General features: G+C 36.9%; 1 protein-coding gene across 5 annotated transcripts in view; it reads left to right on the top strand.

Moving 5' to 3' along the window:
• Positions 1–24,582, top strand: part of LOC149181219 (uncharacterized) — a 201,430-nt gene extending 176,848 nt beyond the window's left edge. For 2 of the 5 annotated variants that reach the window (XM_089416502.1, XM_089416500.1), the window contains exons 4-6: positions 19,455–19,661; positions 20,294–20,377; positions 20,664–20,992. In XM_089416502.1, coding sequence (XP_089272628.1) covers positions 19,455–19,661; positions 20,294–20,377; positions 20,664–20,774 — 402 coding nt within the window. In that variant the 3' untranslated portion in view covers positions 20,775–20,992. Of the gene's footprint in view, positions 1–19,454; positions 19,662–20,293; positions 20,378–20,663; positions 20,993–23,943 lie in introns of those variants that run through there. The other 3 variants (XR_016257001.1, XM_089416501.1, XM_089416503.1) reach the window with 3 other exon arrangements.
• The last annotated feature ends 648 nt before the right edge of the window (positions 24,583–25,230 follow it).

Genomic DNA, 25,230 nt, shown 5'->3' with positions numbered 1-25,230 from the left:
GAAACTTGCAAAAGATGTTTTCCAGTGATGAATGGAATCAAAGCAATTGGTCTAACAAACCAGAAGGCAAAGAATTGAAAAGGAAAGTCCATGAAGAAACTTTTTGGAAAAAGGCAGCAGAGATTGTGAAGCTTGCTGAGCCACTAGTTAAGGTGTTGCGGTTGGTGGATGGGGAAAGGTTGGCTATGGGCTTCATTTATGAGGCTATGGATCAAGCAAAGGAGCAAATAAAGACGGTATACAAGGATAGAGTGGCAAAGTATGGGCCCATTTGGGCAATCATTGATGAAAGATGGAAAAATCAACTCCATCGCCCTATACATGCAGCTGGGTATTTTTTGAACCCACGGTATCATTATAAAGCTAAGGAGTCAGGAGCTTTGAGGGGGGAGGTCAGAGATGGACTGGTTGATTGCATTGAACGCATGATCCCATTGGAGTCTGATCAGTTGGAGATACACCGACAGGCCAATATCTTCAGCAATGCAGCAGGTACCTTTGGGAAGAACCTAGCAAATATTGCAAGAGAAGCAGATGAGCTAGGTAAACAAAAATTTCAATTTTCAAAATCTTAATAGTTTTACTTTTTTTTTTAAGTTTGTTAAATCGTTTATAATTTGAAAGTTAGATATAATTTGTAATTTTGTTGAGCTAACTCATTACACTCCTATGTTTTTGGCAGCACAATGGTGGGAGGCCTTTGGTGGCCATTGTCCTGAATTGCAAAGGTTTGCAATTCATATTTTGAGTCAAACTTGCAGTGCATCTGGGTGTGAGTGCAATTGGGTTGTCTTTGTGAGGATTCACACAAAGAAGAGAAACCGTTTGGATAAAAAACGGTTAAATGATCTAGTTTATGTCCAATACAACCTTCGGCTCAGACGAAACCATTTGCTGAACAAAAGACCTGATTCAGATCCCATTGTGTTGGAAGACATTGATCCAACATCAGATTGGGTAGTGGAGAGTTGTCCAGCAGAGTTTGATCCTGATGAGGATCTTGATTTAGATATAGATATGGAGACATCAGTTGAACTTGAACATGTTGTTCAACTTCAGCCTGTTCAGTTGAATGCAAATCCCAATCCACCAGCCTCAGTCTCACAGCCAGCAAGGACTCCAGTTGTAGGTGCTTCCTCTGCTCAGCCACGATAGAAGCGCAGCTGCATATCTACTCTATCTCAGGTTGCATCTGCTACAGTTGCACAACTTGCTAGTGGTACCACTTCTACAGTTGCAGTTGGGGATGATGATGATGATGAGGAGCCATGGGGCCCCCTGTCTGACTCTGATGATGATGATCCAGAGATTGATCGACATGATCTTGGCTCCTCTGACAGTAGCTACTAGCCAGTAGTACTGTAGTACTAGTACTGGAGTCTGGTCACCGTCACAGTTTACTTTTGTTGTAGAGGCCATTTCTAGCCTCCTTGGTTATGTGTTTTTTGTTTTGAGTCTTCGATCATGTATGACAGTTGACTATGTATTGCCATTGGGTACCATTTTGATATAATGGATTGGTTCATGAGCCTACTTTGATCATATGTTGTCTTCCATCTATATTATAATGCTGTGTGTTTGGAAACATGAATGAAAATCTTTAAAATTATGTTTTTTTATAAAAAAAATAAATATTTAATGTATTTTTTACAACGACCGAGTCATTGAAATCGAGCCGGCCGAGTCATTACCGTTTCGGAGTCGGAGTCGGAGTCGATCCTCGGCCGAGTCGGAGTCGGAGTCGGAGTCTTAAAACATTGATTAAAATAAATGATCTTGTTGCCATATAAAGGATAATATTCCTAAAGGAATGAAGCTTTGAAAGATTGAAGTTCTCCGATGTAATGATGATGCAAAAGAAAGAGTTTGTGTGGCTGAAAGAATAAAAATTGTTGATGACTTATTCCCTTGTGAAGAAGAAACTTGGATAAAGGAAAAGTGTATATTTTCCTAGTTGAGAGCGAGCTTGGTTGAAAAGTTAATCTCTGCGAGTTGATAACTTGATATAAAGATCATAAGAATGATTAAGATCAGAGAATAGCTAAAACACTACATACAAGTTGCTCATGATTGATGAAGTTGCAAACAAAAAACTTTGTTACATTGAAAAGTGCTAAGGTTGAGTTTGGTGTTGTTGGAAAATTTAAGAAGGAAGCTTCTGTTGGAAAATCAGAAAGGCAGAAAGATTTTCTTTAGGATGATAATTACTTGTGATGTACTTATGTTCTTATTAACTTTAGAGCGTTCTTATTTTAACTTAGTTCGCCAAGCAATTATCAATAACCATAACACGAAGATCAAAGACACCAGATGTAGGCATACAACCAAGGAAAACCCCTATCTAGGGGAAAACCCAGTCAACAACACTTCCCTTAATAGTTTCCCGAGCTGATCCAAGACTTCTTGACCTAGACACAGACTTACTCCAATCACCAAGTCATCCTTTCCTTTCTTCTGCAAATGATAACCTTCCAACAACAACTTCGACCTAACACTTCGATCTAGCAACAACAAACTTTCGACTTTCCCAGCAACAGAACTTCGACCTAGTAGCAGCAACAAAACTTCGACCCGGCAACAGAACTTTGATCTAGTAGCAGCAACAAAACTTCGACCCAACAACAAAACTTCGATCTAGTAGCAGCAACAAAAATTCGACCCAGAAACTTCGACCTAGAAGCAACACCTCGATATTCCAGAAAATAGCCCAGAAAATTCTTACGTGTGAAAGAGACAACCCAAAAGCTTTGACTTTTATCCTTCTCCAACAATTCTCCTTCTCTTGGAATTTCACACTTTTTCTGCTCCTATATCGAACTTGTGTGAGTGAGTCCTCCAAATGAATGGAATTTCACTGTATATATACCCTATTTTGTGGGTCGAATTACCCTCATGTAGGCCGACTTGATCAGGTAAGGGCCGACTTGGTGTAGAGGTGACAAAAGACTTATTTTACTCAATAGTAATTCTTTTTACATTTTTCAAAAGCCCAAGGGTCTCATTAAATGGACAATGACTCTAATGACTCAAGACAAGACCTAGAAGTCTTCAATGGGGACTTTGACCTAAAACATGATGACCTCAATGGGGACTTTGACCTAAAACATGATGACCCAAGCATGAAACCCATGTTTTAATAAGTCATAATATTAAAAAAAAATCATTTTCTTTCTTTTGATAAATACATTTCATTATGACTTCAATACAATTTATGAACACTGTACCTAGTTACATTCTTCAAACAACTTCTGACGAGATGTATTTGGATAATATGATGATGATTTAAGCAACATTAGAATAATTAAAGGCCCCAAAGGTTTGTGCTATATATATATCTATCTATATCTCTCTCTCTCTCTATATATATATATATATTAAAAGTTTATTATTGATTGGGGTTGTGATTGTGCAGGTTCTTTTCGTAAGTAGGTTGAACATTTGAAGCACGCTTGGATTGGTGGATATATCTAGTTTAGTTGATAAGGAGAGATAAAGAATCTTGGGGCAACAAGATGCTTGGGGGGACATCTGCCTGACCTATGATGATGTCTAGATCCCGAAGTAGGGAGGGTGGCGTTGGTCTTGGAGCTTCGACTTTGGATATGCACCTAGATCCTTGGGTTGGTGTTAGCGTTGAAGCTTGATGGTACCCAGAATGGGTAAAAGTTTGGAACACACCTTAGTTAAGTATCTAATCTGTAGCACTGCGTGTGTTGTGACTCCTCATAGAGCATATCATTTTGAGATCTTCCATATACCTAAGTATATATGTAATTATGAATACCTCCCTAGTTAAGAGGGAGTGTTGAAGAATTTAACTAGTTTCGGTCTTCATAATTGTACTTGAGTCATTACGTAATGTATTTGTCAAAAGAAAGAAAAAGGAATTTTTATTGTAAAAAGAAATTGACTTATTAAAGCATGGGTTTCATGCTTGGGTCAATGGTCAATAGGTCAAAAGCACCCATTGTGTGCTCTAGGATTTGTGTCTTATGTCAAAAATCAATGTCATGATGTATAAGACCCTTCTTGGGTTCATTGTATCAAAGAAAGAAATTTATTTTAGTCATGTTAACCCCTCCACCATCAAGTTGGCCCTAAACACAAGAAGTTGGCCTCAAGCAGCTTTCTAGTTGGCCTCATGAAGGGACATGTCCACCTTATGAAGACTATATATATAAAGAAGCATTTGACCTTGAAGATGGCACTATTCAATCTGCAATTCTATTGAATAAAGAAGTTCATATAAGCAATACGAAAGAAATACCTATAAAGAGGAATAAAGGAAGAATACTGAAGTTTGTTCAAGGTCTTGCAAGACCTAAGTTTCTATCACCGTGGGAGCCGAAAATAAAGGATGACAGAAAGGGTCGAAACCCTTGTTCTTGAAGTGCTGTTTTGGAAGAAGACTGTAACTAAAAGGATAACTTGATGGATGGAGAGAGGTCTAGGTCAAGGCTCTAGGATGGTCTCAATTTGATTTTGATTCTACCAAGGAAGAGTTTGACTGGGTTTCCCCTCTTTAGGGATTATGCCCTGGCTGAGTGCCTACATCTGGTGTTCTCTTGTTGTTTTTGAAGTTTTGACAATTGTCTTGATGATAAACATATAATAACAAAGAAGAAATAAGAACTAATCACAAGAAATTGTCAAGTAAATGAGAAATCAATTTAATAAGAAGCCATAACTATGCTGCCCTAGATTTCTCAACACATTTCTTGTTGAGAGTGGCCAAATTATGCTTCAATTTTTTTCAGCTACATCAACCTCCGGGCATCATTTCAAGCCCAACCCAAAGTGTGGACTGTTGAAGGAAATGTAACTAGGTTCGGTCTTCATAAATGTACTTTTGATATTTGTATTTATTCAAGAAAAGAAATATTATTTTTATAATATATGTCAATGAAGTAGGTCAAGCACATGTTTAAGTGCTTCTAGGAAGTCAAAAGTCAATGTATTTATGTAAGACCCTTAGAGGACATGTTACACTATGTATAAAATTATATAAGATTCAAAGGAATACCTCTAAGCAAAGTCCAAGTCCTCTCCATACAGCAACGTCCTCCAAATGAAGCGAAACAATGGAATAAATTCACGTCGACCTAAAGATAGCATGTCAGCCTTCTAGTTGGCCTAAAAGGAGGGACAATCCTCTATATATAGAGGTTATCCACTCCACTATAACGTCAAGCAACTCTCCTCTGAAATCAACGAAGAAGGACAACCAAGGAAAGTGAAGAAAAAGACAAGTCTAAGGGTCTCCAAGCAAAGCGAGGAAGGAAGTCAAAATGAAGTAAAGGGACTGTTTCTAGGGCAAAAAACAGTCACATGTGCGAGGTAGAAGAGGGAAGATTGCAGATATAACAACAATAGCATTTCATTGCAAGATACGTTAGTGTTTGGGCTAGATATTAGGCATACAAGGCCTCCCAAGTCAAGCGAAGAAGTCTCTCTCTCTAGCGAAGGTGAAAGGACCCTAATTCACTAAGGGTACCCTCCACACGTGGGAAAACTAGGGCAGCAGAACAACATTACAGTCATACACCCATACCTCAAGAAGGATCTCGTTTGGTCAACAAAAGAAGAAGTCTACTTGAGCAAAGGATAGAAGAGGAACATCTCATCTAGAAGGCTCACTCAAGGAAGGTCTATCTCTAGACAAGAAACAAAGAAGGAGGACAAAGTGCTAGAAGGAGGAAGTCTATGTGTCGGGGAACCAAGTGCAGAAAAGAGGAAGGACTTGACTTGTGCTTGGAGGACATCCTAGTCAAGGGTCTAGGGTTTGGCAGTGATCAATAAGAAGCTTCAATAAGAGAAACTTACCAAAGGGTTTTCCTCTCTAAGAGAGAGAGGTTTTAGCCTTGGTAGAGAGCCAACATCTGTGTTCTTGTCTTTATATTTTTGGTGGCAGTTTGATGAAACACACACTAATAATAAGAAGAAGATCAAGCTAAGATAATTGTAAAAGTTCTCCACAAATTGTTATCAAGAAGTGAAGAATCCTAACATACATCATTGCCCTTCAATCTTCAACATGGACAAGGGGAGGGGGAGGCTAACTTCTTATGGACCCAATGGACAAATGTGGAGCCGGATGGGAAATATGTGAAAAGGGGTTATAATGAGTAGAGGGGAGTGATGTATGTGATGTCGGGAAGCGAGACCACGCAACCAAAATCAGGGTTTCCCATGTAGTGTCACCGCTAAAGCTAGTAGCCAATAGAGGAGATCCCACAGGACTAGGATACAAGGTTAACCACTAAGTTGGACAAGAGGACAAGAGTACAAACCAATCCCATTCTTTCTGCGCTCACCAATCCATGCCCAAAAGTGATCCCCCCAATAATTCATGCCCACAAGTTTCAATGATAAGTAAGAAAAAATACCCAATTACATAATGAAAGCCATACCTTCGGGATTGGAAGGCCCACCTTCAAACATACGATCATGATAGATGGGCGAGGGTGCATAATGGTCGACTCAGGTGGCAGAGATGATGGCACATCGAGCTATTTGGTGGTTGCAAGGGGATGCTAGCTGTTTGTTGAAGACGATCTAGGAGAAAAAATTCTCCTAAGGGTGTCACCCACAGGTGGTGGGTAACAATCCCTTCACTAAATGGATTTGAAGTCTGCTTTTTTGCATAGCTTCCTCAATGAAGAAGTATTTGTGGAGAAAACACAAGGCTTTGAAGTACATGACCGGAAAAATCATGTGTGTAGATGGAAGAAAGCCCTCTAAGGTTTGAAGCAAGCTCTAAGAGCTTGGTATGCCTGCATTGATAACTTCTTGATGAAGCTTGGTTTTACCAGAAGCAATGCTGATCCAAATCTCTACTTCAAAACGGTCCAAGGTGTGCCTTTGATTTTGGTATTATATATTGATTCTTATTCTTGACAGGTGGAGAACCCCTTACCCTCCATTGTAAGAGGGAGTTAGCTTCTAAATTTGAAATGAAAGATCTTCATTTATTGCACTACTTTCTAGGTATTGAAGTATGGAAGAAACTTGGTAAGATTTTCATTTCTCAAGGAAAATATGTTGTCAAGCTGCTAGAAAGATTTGGTATGATAGAATGTAAATCCATGAATACTCCAATGAAGATGAACTTCAAGAAGCTGTGTGGTGAAGCTGCAAGTCCTGATTTTTTGCAAATCCTTCTGAGTATCGACAACTGACTGGGACACTGATGTTCTTAGTGAACACTAGATTAGATATATGTTTTGTAGTCAATTCTCTGAGCCAATATATGATTAAACCATCTCATGCACACTGGATTGCTGCAAAACATGTGTTGAGATACATGCATGGGACCATCAATCTTGGATTGAAATATACTGTTGGAGATGTAAGACTACATGGTTACTCTGATGCTAATTAGGCTGGTAACTTTGCTGATAGAAAAAGCACATACAGATGTTGTTTTAGCTTGGGATCTGCCATGATATCTTGGATGAGCAGAAAATAGAAGTCTGTAACCCTTAGCACAATTGAAGCTGAGTACATTGCTACTAACATGGCTTGTTGTGAGGCAGTATGTCTGAGGAAGCTCTTTGGAGAGATTTCTAAGCATGTGCTAGATACAACAGTAATATGTTGTGACAATAAGAGTGGGATTCAACTTGTAGAAAATCCTGTGTTCCATGACAAGTCCAAGCACATTGAAATCAAATATCACCATATCTGGGATATGGTGTAGAGAGGAGCAGTGAGGCTCCATCATATTGTGACTGATGATCAGATAGCTGACATACTAACCAAGTTTTTGCTGAAAGAGAAGTTATTGGTTTTCAGAGAGAAGCTTGGATAGATAGATGCGACCCTTCCTAGAGAGGGTGGTCATGGATGATGAGCCTTGGTCGTGCGAGATCCTTGTCATGTGTTGACAAGTGGATCCCCCTAAGCAGAGATGACACTTGGTTGTGCGAGATCCTTGCCTTGTGTTGACAAGTGGACCCCCCTAAGCAGAGATGACACTTGGTTGTGCGAGATCCTTGTCATGTGTTGACAAGTGGATCCCCCCAAGCAGAGATGAGACTTGGTTGTGCGAGATCCTTGTCAAGTGGGTTATCCCCCAAGCAGAGATGTGACTTGGTTGTGCGAGATCCTTGACAAGTGGGTTATCCCCCCAAGCAGAGATGAGACTTGGTTGTGTGAGATCATTGTCATATGTTGGCAAGTGGTAATCCCTCCAAGTGAATATAGGGTGATAGATTAATCTCCCCTATTGTTTGTGGATATAGGGTGGTAGTTGAAGCTCCCCTATGATGATTCTTCTTCATTAGAGTGAGACATCATTGTTCTAGATGATACAGAGCAGAGATGAACAGAGATGAGCAGAGAAAGCAAAGATCTTTTGTTGCAGAAAGAAATTCCTCCCTAGCTAAGAGGGAGTGTTGAAAATTTCGTAGCTTAGGGATGAATTTCTAAAACTAGAAAGTCTAAAAATATAATTTCCAAAATAGAAAGTCTAAAAATATAATTTCTAAAATATAGAAAGTCTAAAATTAGAAAGTCTCAAGATAATAAATCACCTTGCATCAATTGGTAATCAAATATTTTTGATGGAAAATCCCTTCTGATCATCAATCAATCCTAATAGTTCAATTTTGACTTAATCATCAATATTATTATTATTATTAAAAAGAAATTCAAGTCACTCAATCATGGCTCTTACACTCTCTTATACTCATTAAAGGACGTCATAGAAGATTCTCTTACACTCAATAAAAGCATGTCATAAAAGATTCCTCTTACGCACTCTTTAATGCATATGTTACACTCTCTTTTAAAAGATTAAGTTACAAAGGCATGTGTACCTCCTTAATGGCATGAGTTACATGTTAGCATAGTTCTAGGTTAAGTCGTGAGTAGGTTTTAAATTTTTTTATTTTTTAGGATTAATTTTGTAAATTTCTCAAAAAAATTTAAAACGCTACTAGAATTTCTGGTAGCGCTCGATTTTCTCGTTCAGACAGCCTCCCCTGTTTTTCGGACAATCTTTCCGTTCTTGTGTTATTTCTTGTTTTTTTTTTTTTAATTTTCCGATGCTACCGAAATTTCTGGTAGCGTTTTCCGTTTTTAAAATAAAGCCGAAAACGCAACGGTTTTCGATTGTCCGCGTGTCATAATGGCGGAATATCTAATCCAAATCACGAGGTTTCGTGATTGGATAGGTCTCAAACTTCAAGTCAAGTCAAGTGGTAGTGGTTAATCGTTTGGGTTGATCGTGTTTGCTAGGTGTCAGTTACAGTCATTGCCTACCCCACCCATCTTAAATAACTTGTGTTTCCCAAAATTTTAAGCGTGTCTGCAGCGTCAGTCTCAGCCAATTGTTTGAATTTCGATGGCCGTATTTTTGTTCCGCGTGATGCGCTACTAGAATTTCCGGCTTGTTCGAATTAATGCAGGAAAATTGCCAAATTTGCAAAAAATCTTGTACAGCCACCTGTAGCAAATCAGCTGGACTCTCCAAGGCAACTCTACTTCATCATTACTACTACATGCTGATTATATGCATGGGAGATTGAACCATAACTTCATCTCAAATATTCAAAAGTAAAGGAAATGTCACTATTTCGAATTTTTGAAGTGCAGCTAAGGAGACACTGATTGAGGAGGTTAAGAACACATCCCAGATTTTCAGGCTGCCTAATTCAAGATAGTTGCAACAGCTGTTGGATAAGCTTCCACACTTTGACACCTATTCTTCATAACTAGCAAGCAGATATTCTATGGCACCAAAGTCTAGGAAAGGTGGAAAGCTTAAGAGAATCGAACCTCAAGGAGCTGAGCTAGTTGATGCTAATCCGAAGGTCAGAAGGTTGTTTATTCAAGCAGGCTAGTATCCACTTTGCACAAGGTTAGGAGACTCACATCAAGGTGTAGCCCAAGAGTTTGCTCAAACTTTCGATGGACAGGAAGCTACTATCTTCGATCTCAGGTTGCAGGTTTCAGAACAGTCAATTGTAGAGGCTTTTACCCTTCCTCGGGAAGGAGAAAAGTGGTTTAAAGGATAGCTCATTACAGGGGGAGATCTCAACGCTTTTATCAAAGATGAATACAGAGATCCTAACTGGGCCAAAGGAATTCCCAACAATTATCTTAAGAAAGAATGGGAAGAAACAGTCAAACTGGTTAAGATTTTTCTCACTTGTGAGAGAAGATATACAGTAGTTTTTCTTTACCATATGAGGTTTCTTTTTCATTTTGCAGGTATGAGGACTCTTAATCTGCCTTATTTCATATTGAAGAGCCTGACCAAAATGGCAGCCAGGATTTAAACACATCAGGAAGCATCAGAATACAGCTTGTATCGTCAAGCAATTATCAATGTTCTAGTTAAAGAAGAACTGAAAAACAGAAACCAAACCTGGGACCATTTCTTGTTTTACAAGGCAAGTCAACCTGCACGAAAACCCCAAGAAATTTTTAAATCTTCTTCAACACAGGTTCAGACAAAGAGGACATCAACTGTATCAGTTTAAGGAAGCTCCAAAAGAAAGACAAAGAGGGAAAGTGTGAGCAGAGGTGCCAAAAGCAGCAAAGAGAAACCCTTAGTTGCTGAATCTGAAAGGAGAAAGGAGCAAGGTGAAAGCTCTTCTGCCCAGAAAACAAAAAGCTCAAAAATGGTTTCCCCTGTTAGACCTTTTCCTAAGGTTTACACAAGAACTCGGAGAAGAAAACTTGCAGCTGAAGAGAAATCTAAAGTGCAGGTGTTTCCTAAAATTCCGGAAGCACGTGAATAGCAACAAGAAAACCAGCTTCTTGATTTTGATGAGGAAATACTGAAGGAAGCAGGGTATACAAGAACAAGTAAAAACAAGAAAGAAGAGCTAAAACTAGTTTCTGGAACTAGGAGGAGACATACTAGGGAAAAGAATAAATACAGATTGAAATCAAAGGCCCTAAATAATCCTAGTTTACTGACTGAAGTAATAGTTATAGAAGAACAACCAACAAAGTTGCAGACTGAGGATCCTTCAATTGCAAAAATCAGAAGATCCTTGAAGAAGCAAAGAGGTAAAGCTCCCATGGACCAGCCATCGAAGCCTTCCAAAAGAAGAAAGATCCAAAAAGAAGCAAAAAAGAAAGAGGCCATCATTAGAGGAGAAACGACCAAAATCACAAGGTCTAAATCTGCTAGAATTAAAACAAATTTGGATAAGCTTGCAGAGGCTGCAACTCACATGGAATGAAAGGTATTTTCGAAGCATTTCTGTTAAAGTTTTGAAGTGGAAACGTTATCCTACCAAAAATGTTGGAAGTGTTTCCAGTTTTTTTCACTATTATAGGTATTACTGGAATTTCCAATAGCACCTGTCTCAACAGAAATATATAGCTGTCAGCAGAAAACCTCTGGCCAGTTTTGAAAAGATAGCAACCCATAACAATATGGATAAGAAAGATGATGGATATGAGATAGTTATGTGGTTGTTGAAGGTTGTATTTAATGAAGCCATATGGTCATTCAATAGTCAAGACCATAAAGAGAAAATTCAGCAGCAAAAGGGGCAGCGAGTCAGTTTTTCCAGCAGCAAAGTGTCATTCTTCCTCTTCTTCTCATCTACACCTGTACTTTCTGTTGCAATTCGATGGGAAATGTTTTTAATATCTGAAAGACACCCATGTAATCAGGAAATAGTGGAACCACCAATTTAGGAGAGTTGGAGTTGGTGCCTCTCTCCCTATATATATCTTTTGTAAATATCATTTCATGGTTGGATTTTGGTTCACTTGAAGACTCAGTGTAATAAAATAGCTTTTTCTGCAGTTCATGCTGGAGGATTTTGTGATTCAAGTTATATCTAATGTGTGGTTTGTTTATCTCCTGTTTTTAATTTTCTAAATTATAAATTTGCAGTAGCTAGTATAGTATGAGTGAGAATCATTAAGAGGATCTGATGATGACTTATCTACTATCCAATTTTCTGTAAATTATAATATATGTTCAAGTAGAACTTGCTAGTGAAGGTTTCACAAAGGATTTGTGATATACTTTATACATGTTTTCTACTTTTTAGTTGTTGTCTCCTTTGCCAAACTTGTTTTAATCTTTTAAACGACAAATTACAGCGGCTAGTATAGTATGAGTGTGAATCATTAAGAGGATCTAATGATGACTTATCTACTATCCAGTCTCCTATAAATCATAATATTAGTTCAAGTAGAAATTGTTAGTGAAGGTTTCACAAAGGATTTGTGAAATACTTTATACACTTTCTCACTTTCTAACTGTTATTTTCTTTACCAAAAAAACTGAGTTTGTTACAAGGCTTTATGTAGTTGAAGTTACTGTCTTAAGTCTTAGTTTCTTAGGATAATTATCAGCTACCTGTTACTTTTCCTCTGCTCCCCTATATTACTCACTTAACCACGCAATTTATGCTTGCCACAACTTGCCAAATGCATGAAAGTTAAAGAGGAACACAATCATTTCAAAACATCCTTCAGAAGTCATCTCACCACTCAAAAAACCCTTTTAAATTTTGAAATGAAATCATGATGTGTAAGGCTTACTCCTTTTGCAGTCTAGGAGTAGCTCCTTGCGCTAACATTACATTTCCTAAATGTGCATGAGTTAGACTCCTCTTGGCATGTGAGTTACTCCTTTATGGCATGGATTTGTTGCTCCTCCTATATATATGTGCCTCATTCTTTCTCCCCTCACTAGTGCATTGTGAAAGAAGAATTCGAACTTGAGAGAGTGTTGGAGAGAGTTGAAGAAGATTGTGAGAGAGAGACTTGGACAGTAACAACAAAACTTGGTGAGCCAAGGTTGATTCAATGTTTTAGTGTTGATTTAGTTGAAGGGAAGTTTGATTCAGTGTGTGCATCTGTTGCTGCTACCAGTGATATTCATGCTACAACTTGTTCAGATTTGGGTGAACTTACTCATTCTCTTGATCTCTCATTGTACTCTGTATCTCTATTGAACAATTGATTTCTAATAGAAGAAGAATCTAGTTGGGTTTTCCCCTTATGGGTTTTGCCCTGGTCATTGGACCTAAATTCTTTGTGTCTCATTGTATTCTTGGTTGTCTTCTATTGTGCATTTGATTTATGTTCTATCTACAATTGCTTATCTAATATTGCAGCATAAAGAAGTTTTGTAATAAGTGATTGTTACAACATAGAACATTAGAATTTCAACAGTCCTAGACTTGATGGTAGGGGGAGATACCCACTTGTCATAAATGACAAAGATCACACACATGTCCTACAGTGATAATAGGTGAGATACACTTATTGCAATGGGTAAGGATCACACCCTATCCTATTGTCCAGAGTTCCCTCAACCCCAGGAGCTCTTCGACTCAATTCCTCCCCGTGAGCTCAAATAGGGGAGAAGAGCATAGCTCAGTGTCCTCGATCAGCCGTGACCCCCGGAGGGTCACATCCATCAGTCCAAGCTGCTCTTTGAAGACCAAGAACTTCGCTTTAGTCAAAGCCTTGGTAAGAATATCTGCTATCTGCTCATCAGTTGAAATGTGATGGAGTCTCATTGCTCCACTTTGCACCATATCTCGGATGTAGTGGTATCAATCTCAATATGCTTGGACTTGTCATGGAACACGGGATTCTCTGCCAATCAGATCCCACTCTTGTTGTCGCAATATATCACTGTCGTATCTAGAACCTGTTCGAACAACTCTCCAAAGAGCTTCCTCAAGCATATTGCCTCACGGTTAGCCATGCTAGCCACAATATTCTCTGCCTCAACCGTGCTAAGGGCAACAGACTTCTGCTTCCTGCTCATACAAGATATCATGGCAGATCACAAGCTAAAACAACACCCTTGTGTGCTCTTCTTGTCAATAACATTTTCGTCCCAGTCAACATCGGTATATCCATGTAGCCTTACATCTTCAGCAATATATCTTAGTCCAAGATTAATCGTCCCATGTAAATATCTCAACACATGCTTGGCATCGACCTAATTTGCATGTAGAGGCTCAATCATAAATTGACTCAGAGTGTTAACTTCAAAACATATGTCCGGTTGGGTGTTCACAAGGAACATGAGTGCCCCAATCAACTATCGATACTCAAAGGGATTTTCCAAATCAGGTCCAACAACTTCTCCACATAACTTCTTGAAGTTCATCTCCATCGGTGTGGCCATGGACTTGCATTCTACCATTCCAAATCTTTCCAGCAGTTTCACAACATATTTCCCTTGTGAAAGAAAAATCTCACCAGGTCTCTGCCACACCTCTAAACCCAAGAAGTAGTGCATCAATCCAAGGTCTTTCATCTTCAATTCAGAGGCTAGCTTCCTCTTACACTCGAGAATCAGAGACTCTCCACTTGTCAAGAATAAGTCATCAACATATAAAAGCAAAGTCAGTGGCATACAGTGGACAACTTTGAAGTAGAAGTTCGGGTTGACATTGCTTCTTATGAATCCAAGCTTCATCAGGTAGCTATCAATGCGAGCATACCAAGCCCTAGGGCTTGCTTCAATCCATAGAGTGTCTTCTTCAACCTGCACACATGAGTCTTCCTGTCCTGTACTTCAAATCCCTGTGGTTGCTCAACATATACTTCTTCTTGGAGTATGCCACGTTGAAATGCGGTCTTCACATCCATTTGGTGAAAAGTCCATCCTTGACTAGCAAAAAGGGAAACAATAGATCGAATAATAGTATAGCGGGCAATTAGTGCAAAAATGTCATCATAATCTTCTCTCTCTTTCTAGGAGAAACCCCTAGCCACGAACCTTGCCTTGTATTTCTCGATACTTCCATCTGCTCCATGCTTTATCTTGTACAACCATTTTGAAGTCACAACATACTTTCCTTTGGGCCTTGGAACTACTTCCCACACATCATTCTTCATTATAGAGTCTAGACTCATATTCCTCTATTATAACATCTTTCAAGACCTGCTCTTTCACCAATTTTTCAAAGGTGTGTGGTTCATCTTGTACAATGTTGTTGATAGCCATGACCCACAACATAACCCTGATATCGACATGGCTTCTTACTTTTTGTAAAGGTTTCTGGCAGTAGCATGTCTCAACATCTTGTAAAGTGTCACAGAGCCAAAGTGGTCTCTTCCTGGTAGGAGGATCACTTGGGAGGAGGATCCAAGGAGTCCATGGGTTGCAAGGGACCATCAACAACATTTGTCTCAAGCTCAGGCACGAAAGGACCTTCTAATAGATCCATATCATCATCCTTCTTCTCAATAATGGGAGGCGGAAGAGTGTCTCTTGCTTTCCCAAGGGCAACATCTTCGTCAAATGTCGCATCCCTACTAAACTCTATATTCCTTTGACCAGGCACATATATTCTAAAAGATTTAGAATTTTTACAATATCCAACAAACGAACCTTTCTTCCCTGAAGCTTCTAGCTTGTTCCTTTTATCCCTTAACACATGAAAGTATACAAGGCATCCAATGATCCTCAAGTGTCCAACATTTGGCTTCACACTTGTGAAGACTTCTTCGGGAGTCTTGTCACCCAAGGCTTGATGAGGGGTCTTGTTTTGAACATAGATTGCAGTGTTAGCAGCTTCTCCCCATAGAAACTTCGACAACTTTTAATCATACAACATGGCTCGAGAAACTTCCATGATGGTCCTATTCTTTCTTTCATCCACTCCATTTTGCTGAGGGTTGTAAAGTATGATGGTCTCCTTGATCCCGAATTTCTTGCAAAAGTCAATGAACTCGTTCGAAGTGAATTCTCCACCATTATTAGACCTGAATACTTAGATTCTCTTCTCCGTTTGATTCTCTATCAGTGCCTTGAAGTCCTTGAACATATCAAATGCCTCGTCCTTGTGTTTCAAGAAGAATATCCATGTCTTTCATGAAAAGTCATCTACAAAGATTATATAGTATAGGTAGCCACCAAGAGATTTCACTGGCATGGGTCCACAAATTAGAATGTATGAGATATAAAATATTACTAGTCTTGCTCCTGCTAGAAGGGAATGGTCCCTTTGATTTCTTTCCACTTGCACACCCTTGACACACTTCGTCTTGATTAGCTTGAACCTCAGGCATTCCAGAAACCATACTCCTTACTTTAGGTAGGGCTTCATAATGAAGGTGAGCCAATCTACAGTGCCATAGCTAACTTTGATGATTGCTATCATGTACCAATGCTCAGATTGGTCTTCCATTGACTCTACAAAGTCCTTCAATTCTTGATCCCAAAGTGAATGCATCCCTCATGCGAGATTCCATAGGCCAAGAAAGGACCTTCCCTCTTATGAAAACAACTTTCATCCCTTTGTCTTCCAAGGAAGATATAGATACAAGGTCAAAATCAACAGCAACAAAAGAAGCACTAACCAGTCAATGGTCAACGGTCAAATCAGCCTCCAAAAGTCTCAGTCAAACAGTGAAAAAACTCAGCCTTCTTTCCGTAGTCAAACCTTGTCAAAGTAGCCTTCAAAAACTTGGTTAAAGAAGAGATGAAACATGTAGTCAACCTTCAAAAGATATGTGGTCAAACTTAGTCAATGTCTATGGTCAAAGTTGGTCAACTAGCCCATAAAAGTTCTGTCTCTTTCCCAATCAATTCGGCCTTCCAAAACAGAGATAAATTCAAGTCAAACAAATCCAAGTCAAAGTGTAGTCAAGGCTGGTCAACACTGTCCCAACAGAAAGTCAACGAACCAAACAAAAGATTCTTCCTTCCCTTCGCATGTGTGAGATCAGACTTGCAATTTCAGATGTAGTACGAACCAATCAAGAGAAGAGGTGTGTGTTGTGATGTCCCCAAATGAAGTGACATGAGGTGTATTTATATGAGGTTGAGGAGACTCAATTTCTCCTTGAGGCTGACTTGAATTTTTGTGACAATGTGGTTCCAGATTAAAATAATCATTTTTCCTTGTGCAAATTAAATTCTTCCAAGGCGTACTAGGGTCTTCTCTAGATGAGGAAGGCTTCCCAAAGGAGGGAATTTCTCCCTAAACTGTCAAATTTCAACATTATAAGCATCTAAGTGGACCAAGCTTGTATGTTAAGGGCATATTAATACTTCAAACTGGGATCAATTTCCAATATCTAACTAGACCGAATCCTGTAAAGGTGTTCACTACCTTGATTGGAGTGGCCAATAGTCAACCCTATTAGGTGCTTCCAACCCTGAAGGGAAAGTGGCATTTCCAAGGTCAACCCTTCAATCAAATAGGCATTAGTGTCAATGAGTGGAAATGGAGGGGAAAGGCTTCATGGCAAAGTGCCATGGTCAAGGGGACCAACTAATGGGACTCCACATCATGAGTATATAGATGTATTGGAGGGAACAATCGTGGAGGCATGAGTTATGTTGCTCGGCTTGCTTTTTCCACCCCTCTAGTGCACCTTTTACTTCTTTTTAATAATGCTTTTATTTTGAATGCATAGCTCAAGGATTAGAGCTTGCTTTTTATGATGTAGCATTTAATTTCACCCCTTAAGATGAGACAGTTTATCACTCATTAGGGTTGGGACATGCAAGGGTTCCTTTTGATGAAAGGGAGAATCAAGTGCTCAAGAACCAAGTGATGGCTAATGAGTAGGGTAGGGCTCATGCTAGGCTTTTGCCCACGCACTAATTTATGTCTCGACCATCTTTTGCATTTTGATTTTCTTCCTTTTCTTTCATTGTGGCCATAATATGCTTTTCCATTCTTTTAGTTGCATCAACCTCCAAGGCAATGTTTCCCGACCCTACTCAAGGATGTGGATAAGAGGGTTCTGAATCCCAATGAACCAATGAAAAGTTAGACCTAAAGAATAAAGATGACATATAAGAGGTTTGTTATGTGACATGGAAAGTGTCAAGTATGGTGTAAAGGAGAATGACCACACTATATCAATCTGGGTCTTCGAAGTAGTGCCTCTCCTATAACCCTAAGGCCTCAAGGGAGGTCCCACTAGACTAGGGCTAAAAATTAACCCCCCTAGTAAGGTGAAAGAACAAATTTACAGTCAAGATCGGTCAATCTTCCATATCACCCCTTTATCCATACTAAATTCCCGAAACAAACAAACAAGTATAAGCACCTGATTGCAAAATGATCAAAGTACTTTTTGAATAGCAACCCACCTTCATTCAAGAGGAAGTTCCAAATGGTGAGAGGTGTGTGGTTGATGCAGATGGAAAAGGCACAAGGCATATCATCAACAAAAAGTGAATGTTAGCGGTTGCTGGTTGGTTAGCTGTCAAATGTAGGAGAAATTTTCTTTTATGGGGTTACCCATTTTGATGGTTAACATGTAGCTCCAACTCGGGGACATGAGCTCACCGTAGAGCGCATGATACATATGCTCGAATGGGGAGTTCATGAGAACTCCAACAATCCTTGGGCTCTTAGACCTGTTACCTCTACACTCGAATCAACTTGTTTGGAAGCATGTGCACTAGGTATTGGTTATTACCCTAGTTTTATATGATAAAAATCCATACAAAAAATATAAATCTATCTAAATGCAATATAGCCTATGATGCAACACAACAATATGAAAATGCAAGAGTTAGGATGCTCACACAACATAGAATGCAACTAACTACAGATAATTCAATTAGTTTCCATCAAAGTGAGGCAGTTCCCTGTCATTGGTGAGTGCAAGAGTTCACCATCAAGTTTAGCAATATAAAAGTATCCAACCCCTACTTTTCCATGGATCCTAACAGGGATGGGGTTCCTATCAACCAGCACAAGATCGCCTACTTGTTATTCTCTACTTGGTTTCTGACCCACTGTTTTTTTGAAAATGTCTTTCTTATGGATGTTGTGATATGACAAACACTTTGCAAAGGATGAGCTTCCTTCGACTTCTCAGGCACCTTTGACTTAAAATGACTTTGATGTATACCCTTAGGATGTTTGGTAACCTTCAGATTTTCAATGGGTTGAGGGAATGGGAAAGGCTCCATATCCTAAACTTTTTTATTTTACTCAAGATTATGGCGAGCATGACTTTATAACCAACTGTACAAACTTCATCAAAGTTCTAGCTTTTGAAGAGTGCACATTGCACATGTCTCTCATAAAATTAATTCTAAAGTTACAAGAGTAACTTGGAATCAAACAGAGGGTACATAACATGAATCCTTTGATAAATTGTATTTAGTTACCATTACCCTGCATTTTCATATTCAAATCCATGGATGGAGGAGGCTAAAGAACACATGCACACACTTAATGTTTCTTTTGAAAAATTTATGCCTATTAGTAATTACTGGAAGAGACGCAAATGTCAAACCATAAAAGAAAAAATAAAATGTCATCACTATGTCAAAATAACCTCTTGCCCTGTTTGTCTGTGTAAGTAGAGAAAGTCTATGTCATCTGGCATGTACATACAAATGCACACACACTTGTAGGATTAAACTGTCAATTTTTTAATGATTTTCTGATACCTAAAACATTGCAATACCAAGAACAAGATCTATTGGATGTTATGGAAATTTGTAATGCTTTCTTATATTTTGTTGGTGGCAGGAGATATTAGGTGCCGTGGTGGCTAACTTTATCATTTTTTTGAAGGTTGAGCTTGCTTCAGGAGAACTTGTTGAAAATCTACAGCCTGAATTTGACGAAATTCAGAGATGCAGTGGTAGAGGGATCATTGTGACAGGACTTGCTCCCAAGCAATCTGGTTTTGACATTTTTTCTCGGTTTTTTTGTCCAAAACTTGGTACTAATGAGGTAACAACTGTGAAATGTTAACATGCAATGATTAAATTTCCTCAAAATTTATTTCTTGGATTTGAAACAAAATAAATCTTTCCTCCGGATTTCTTTTTTAAATTAATTTGAAACATGAATTTATGGCATAATTTAGTTACTTTTCCTATTCTCCTCGAAACAAAGTAAGGTTCGTGTGCATGTGCTTCTCTCTATCTTGAGGATAAAACTTCTAATACTAGAGGTCAGTTATTTGTAGGGATCAATAATCATTCACATTGCCTTTGTAGCAACGTTGTCTTGACTGATAGACTCATTAAAACCTGAATTAGTAATATAAATTACCCTATCTTCTAAAGCATGAAAGAGCATCTTTATCTATAAAAGGGAGTAGAAGAATAATGTAAAAAAATACTTCAATTGTCAAGTTAGGTTTGAGATTTACACAGAGTTAACTGAGTGGCTTTTAAGAAAATTTTAATGTTACTTTCTTCCTCAAAAATGCAGTGTCTATGCTTCCATCAAATTTTTTTTATTTATTTGATGAATGCTTGACCCATCCTTTTTATATCTTTGAATTTGTAAATTTGTTTGCTTGTTTTCAAGTCTCCTTGACTTTGGTTTGTTTCTCATGTTTTGGTTTCATCTTTTAGGACCCTGTGTGTGGAAGTGCTCACTGTGCATTGGCACCATATTGGGCCAAAAAGCTTGGAAAAACTGAGTTGGTTGCTTATCAGGTAAGCTGCATTTCCCATGATATATTTCGATGGGATCTCAGCATTTGAGCATATGAAGGGGGTCTCAGCTGTGTGTTTATCCATAATTAGTAGTAGCCTCTCTAAAAGGTTTATCTTTAATTAACGTTCTATGTTGAGGATTCATAATTGTCAATGCATAGTATTATAGTGATAGCTGCTTCCATTTTATTAGATTTCTTGAAAAGCATAATGGTTCAGTTGCAAGCAATACAATGCAAATTGATTTTTGGTTTTGAGATATAACACAACATCATTTGTGAATCAGGCATCGAAGAGAGGTGGAAAGTTGGTCCTTCGAGTAGTTGAGGACCCAAAAAGTGTAGTTTTACAAGGAGAAGCTGTTACAGTCATGTTAGGCATTCTTATAACAGACTAGAGATACCGGTTGCTATTACTTATAAGCCAGGTCATCTCTCAGATACCCAATTGTAAGTTAGCAAAGTGTTTAGAGACATGAAATATGTCTTAATAATAAATGAATTGATGTATGAATAGTAATGTAGTACAATAGAGTATAGCCTGTCATCTTGACTACAAACCGTTCATATTTATGTTTCCATTAATATACCTAATATACTCGTATTAGATATACCATATGCTTCCCCTTTTGAAATATTAGGAAAGCCTATGAAAACATATGATCAATACTGAAGTAGGCATAAATGAATATTAATCCCACATGATTGTCACTATGGGCTTTTCCTTAATGTTGGGAGTTGTTCTTCAGTTGTAATAGGTTGGACATTCCAAGCTCTCAACAAGTCAACAACTGTGTGTGCTCGAGATATGAGAGTCCTGTCTTTGAGGGTATCATCTCCCAAACAGAGTAACAAAAGCTGTTCATTATGCCCATCAACCTCATGCTTGCAAATCAGAAAAATACCGAAGACAAAAACTGAATAAAGCATCAAAGTTGATAGTATCATTTCATGTTGTCTGGATGCTTAGGACAAAGATCAAAGTGACTGATATCAAAATGAGTAACTCCTCAACCAATAAAACTATGCAACCTGCGCTTGCAATGAGCTTATTCCTAAGGGTGCGGTCTCCCCCTTGCATTGACATCAATGACAAACTCTTCAACAATATAACATAAAATAATCCAATAGAAAATTTTATAATGATCATGCATAATTTGTCGTTATTCCATTTTCAATGTCAAAGTAAATTTTTTCTACCAATATATCATCTAAAAAACTTATAAAATAAATAAAATAATAAATTATATATATATATATATATATATATATGAGCTGCAATATAAATTAAAATAATTAAAATTATAAAATAAAATTTTAAATAAGTAATGAGAAATTTAGATTTTTATATACAGTAATAAATTATAATAAATATTTATGGTTAACCTATAATACTAAAATAAAATAAATAATTTATTATCAATATATTAAAATATTTTATAATATAATCTTAATATGATATAAATGAATAGATATAAAAGAAAATATTAATATTTATCGTATCTTTTTATATTATAATATAAATGTAGTCAATGTATTAAAAGGTATATTTAAATTACTATATTATTATATAAATGTGTATGTATTTAATGTATTAGAGGATGTTTTTTTTATAATTTATTATATTACAACATAAAATATAATTGTGATAAATGTGTATGTAGTTAATGTATTAGAGGATGTTTTTGTTATAACTTATTATATTACAAAATAAAATATAATTGTGATAGATGTATTAGAGAATGTAGTTGCTCAATTCAGATTATCTCAAGCGGTTGTAGGGAAGGATTATTATTTTTTCTATCTATGTTTAAATTTCTGCTAGTAACATGATTGTATGGTGCCAACACCCTCACAAGTTCAAATCCAGAGAGGGTACATTATCTGCACCTCTGTAGACTTTAGGAATCAAATCACTAAATGGAGGTGAGTTCTCAAACATCAACCAATTTAATGTCTTACCAAAACTTTAGGAGTCAAATCACTAACCAGAGAATCTCTTATCTCACAACTACAAATTCTCATACATCAAGTTAAATACAAATTATCAAATATCAATTTAGTGTCTAACTTGACTGTGACCTTAAAATTCAATTATTATTATTATTATTATTAATATAATTATGAATAAAAAACTTATTATTAAAAATTTAAAATAATTTTTTTTTATACATATTATAAACTAATTGTCATAAAAAACTATATAATACTCAATAAATATATGACAGCTTAATAACTATTAATTAAATATATATTAATTCTAAAATATTATGTACAATTATTAAATATATATTAATTTTATAATATTATGTACAAGTATAATATAAATGAATAATTATACTATATAATAATATAGTACTCACATTATAAATGGTAAAACATATTATATATTATATATTAATATAAAATACTCTATATTAAACATTTTAATTAAATATATCTTGAGGTGTAATCAAACAAGAAACATGACATATAGTTTTTTATTTATATATATCTAAGTTAATGATTAATTCAAATCCTTGAAATTTTATTTGTTATTAAATATTTAATTTAATCATAATTTTTTTATAAAATTCAGTTATGGAGTAAATTTGCTTAATAATCTTTGTACTAGTTGTATATATATATATATATATATATATGAGATTTTTTTTAATCATAAAATTGGGTGGAACTAGTATCAACAATTTGTAAATCAATATCAATATTAGCAGTAACTTATGACTTGGTAAGGGTTGATTTATTTGGAGACACTAGGCCTTACTCGGAGGGGGACACCTACCCTTCTAGCCGCATCACATTGGGCCAATATTAAGTTATCAACATGTACAAACTCTACACCCCTCTGGTTTTGCACTTTTAACTTTATAAAAAAGCATACTCTTAAGTGGGAGAATATTTCTTACAAATATGAACAACAATACAAATAAAGTTATGCAACTCTTTAACTATCAAAAATCAATTAACAAACTCAAGTGCCAAAGTTTGGGAACAAAAACTACTCTAAACATGAAGTAATGTCTTATATGAATTTGTTGAAAAACAACAATTAAGAAGGCAAAATCATGATTAACATGAGAAGTTCAATATTGTTTTTAGGAAGATCAATATCAGGTTCTTGTTCATTTCTATGAGGCTAAGTATTATCTTTTTTATTTAATTGATTGGATGTCAGAAATATTTGTTGGCTTGGGGATTAGTTGTAAATTCAAAGGCATTAGCAACATCTTTAGTTCTTGGTTCTTATCTCATCTATCAACATGGATTTACCAGATGATATATCTACCAACCTTCTTGACCAATTGGCCAACCTTCAACTTGTTCATGGTTTAAACCAACAAGATCATTCTAAAACTAAATTATCAAAAGGAACAAGGTCGTCCTCATTTTTCTATGTAGTTTTATCAAAGAGAACAAGGTTGTCTTCTAAATTTAGTCTTCCACAAATTAAGGGGAAAATCTTCCCCTTCTCTCTACAATAGGTTTATTCATTTCACATGTTGGCAACATGGTTGGCATTGATGTCAACAAGTCAATAAGCATGTGATGTTATTTTGATGTTTGCAGAGAAGTTGTAGGAGGATGCATAGGTGCCTGGCAAGGTGATGTCTTATGAAGATGATGATGTGTTACTAAGGTGCATCTGATGTTTGAGGAGGCTCTACAGGTGTTGGAGAAGCATTGAAGACAAATGGAAAAGTTTTGGTTAGAGAGGAGGTAATTTTCCCTAAGTTAGAGCATCTTCAAACCAATGGTTTTGCCTTTGGTAATCATAAGGAGGAGAAACTATAAATATATAAGGAGTTCAATCAGTTTGTGTGTGCATTTCATTAGATCTATATGGCTTTGGCACCGATAATCCACACGTTTTCTTTTATGTTTTTCTTTGTTCTGGAACATGAGTTAGGAAGTGTGTAGGACCATTTAGCTTGGATCAACTAGTTTTGCATTTAATCTAATGTGTTAGTGATGTGTCAGGGTTCACCAGTGTGCAAGGACCCATATTTGATTGAGCATTGAGAAATTTGATGGTTATTTTTGTTTGACCCATTATGACTAAGCATCCTTTAGAACATCATTATATTTTTGGATCGATTGAATTGAACTCTTTATATTTTTTATTGATCAAACATATGTAATTTCTGGAGGTTCCTTTAGATTTTTCAGTGTATGAGCACCAGATAATAGTGAAAATGATTGTTGTTATTATGTTGTGCAATGAACACTCGTTAGATCTATCTAGTGCGACTGCAGGAGCTGAAGCATCAAGTTGAGATCGATGTCCATATGAGCATGGTTGTAGAGGTTTATGGTAGAGTCTTCTACAGCTAATGTTCCTTATCTTGTTTTATAGAGACTATCATAAGGATTTTTGTAGGGATTAGAAACAATCGCTAATTGATATTCATGCCTAAATATATACTTTGATTCTTTTGATCTGTCTTTATGACCTTGTATGATTGATGATTTGATTTGTTGTAGTTGTATTAAAGAAGGGCTTCCATTGACATAGCTATGTCAATGTTTTCATATTAATATACTTATTGTAGGGGTTGAAATCCATCAATGAATGCACAATATTACTTTCAGAGATTGTTGTGTGCGGAGAGTACCCCCTTGTTAGCTAGAGTAAGGGCAGAGGTTTTATAGGACAAAGTTGTTGGTTGTAGGTGCTTGCCTATTAATTCGATGTGCTTATGATCATACTATCCTAAGTTTTTCATTTGATGAGTTCACGTCTTGCATAGAAATTGTATGCAATACTAAAAGCATATTGTTGATTGGTGTACTCTTGATTAATGAACATATTTTTGCAGGGATTAGAGACCTCTTTGAGCTTGACAAAGCATAAGA

This window comes from Pinus tabuliformis, chromosome 3_2, assembly GCF_031772625.1.
Source record: "Pinus tabuliformis cultivar Carrire ecotype Pingquan chromosome 3_2, CPIR1, whole genome shotgun sequence".
Taxonomy (NCBI): Eukaryota; Viridiplantae; Streptophyta; class Pinopsida; order Pinales; family Pinaceae; genus Pinus; species Pinus tabuliformis.
The sequence above is the reverse complement of the archived record's forward strand: the minus strand, read 5'-3'. Positions and strand labels throughout refer to the sequence as shown.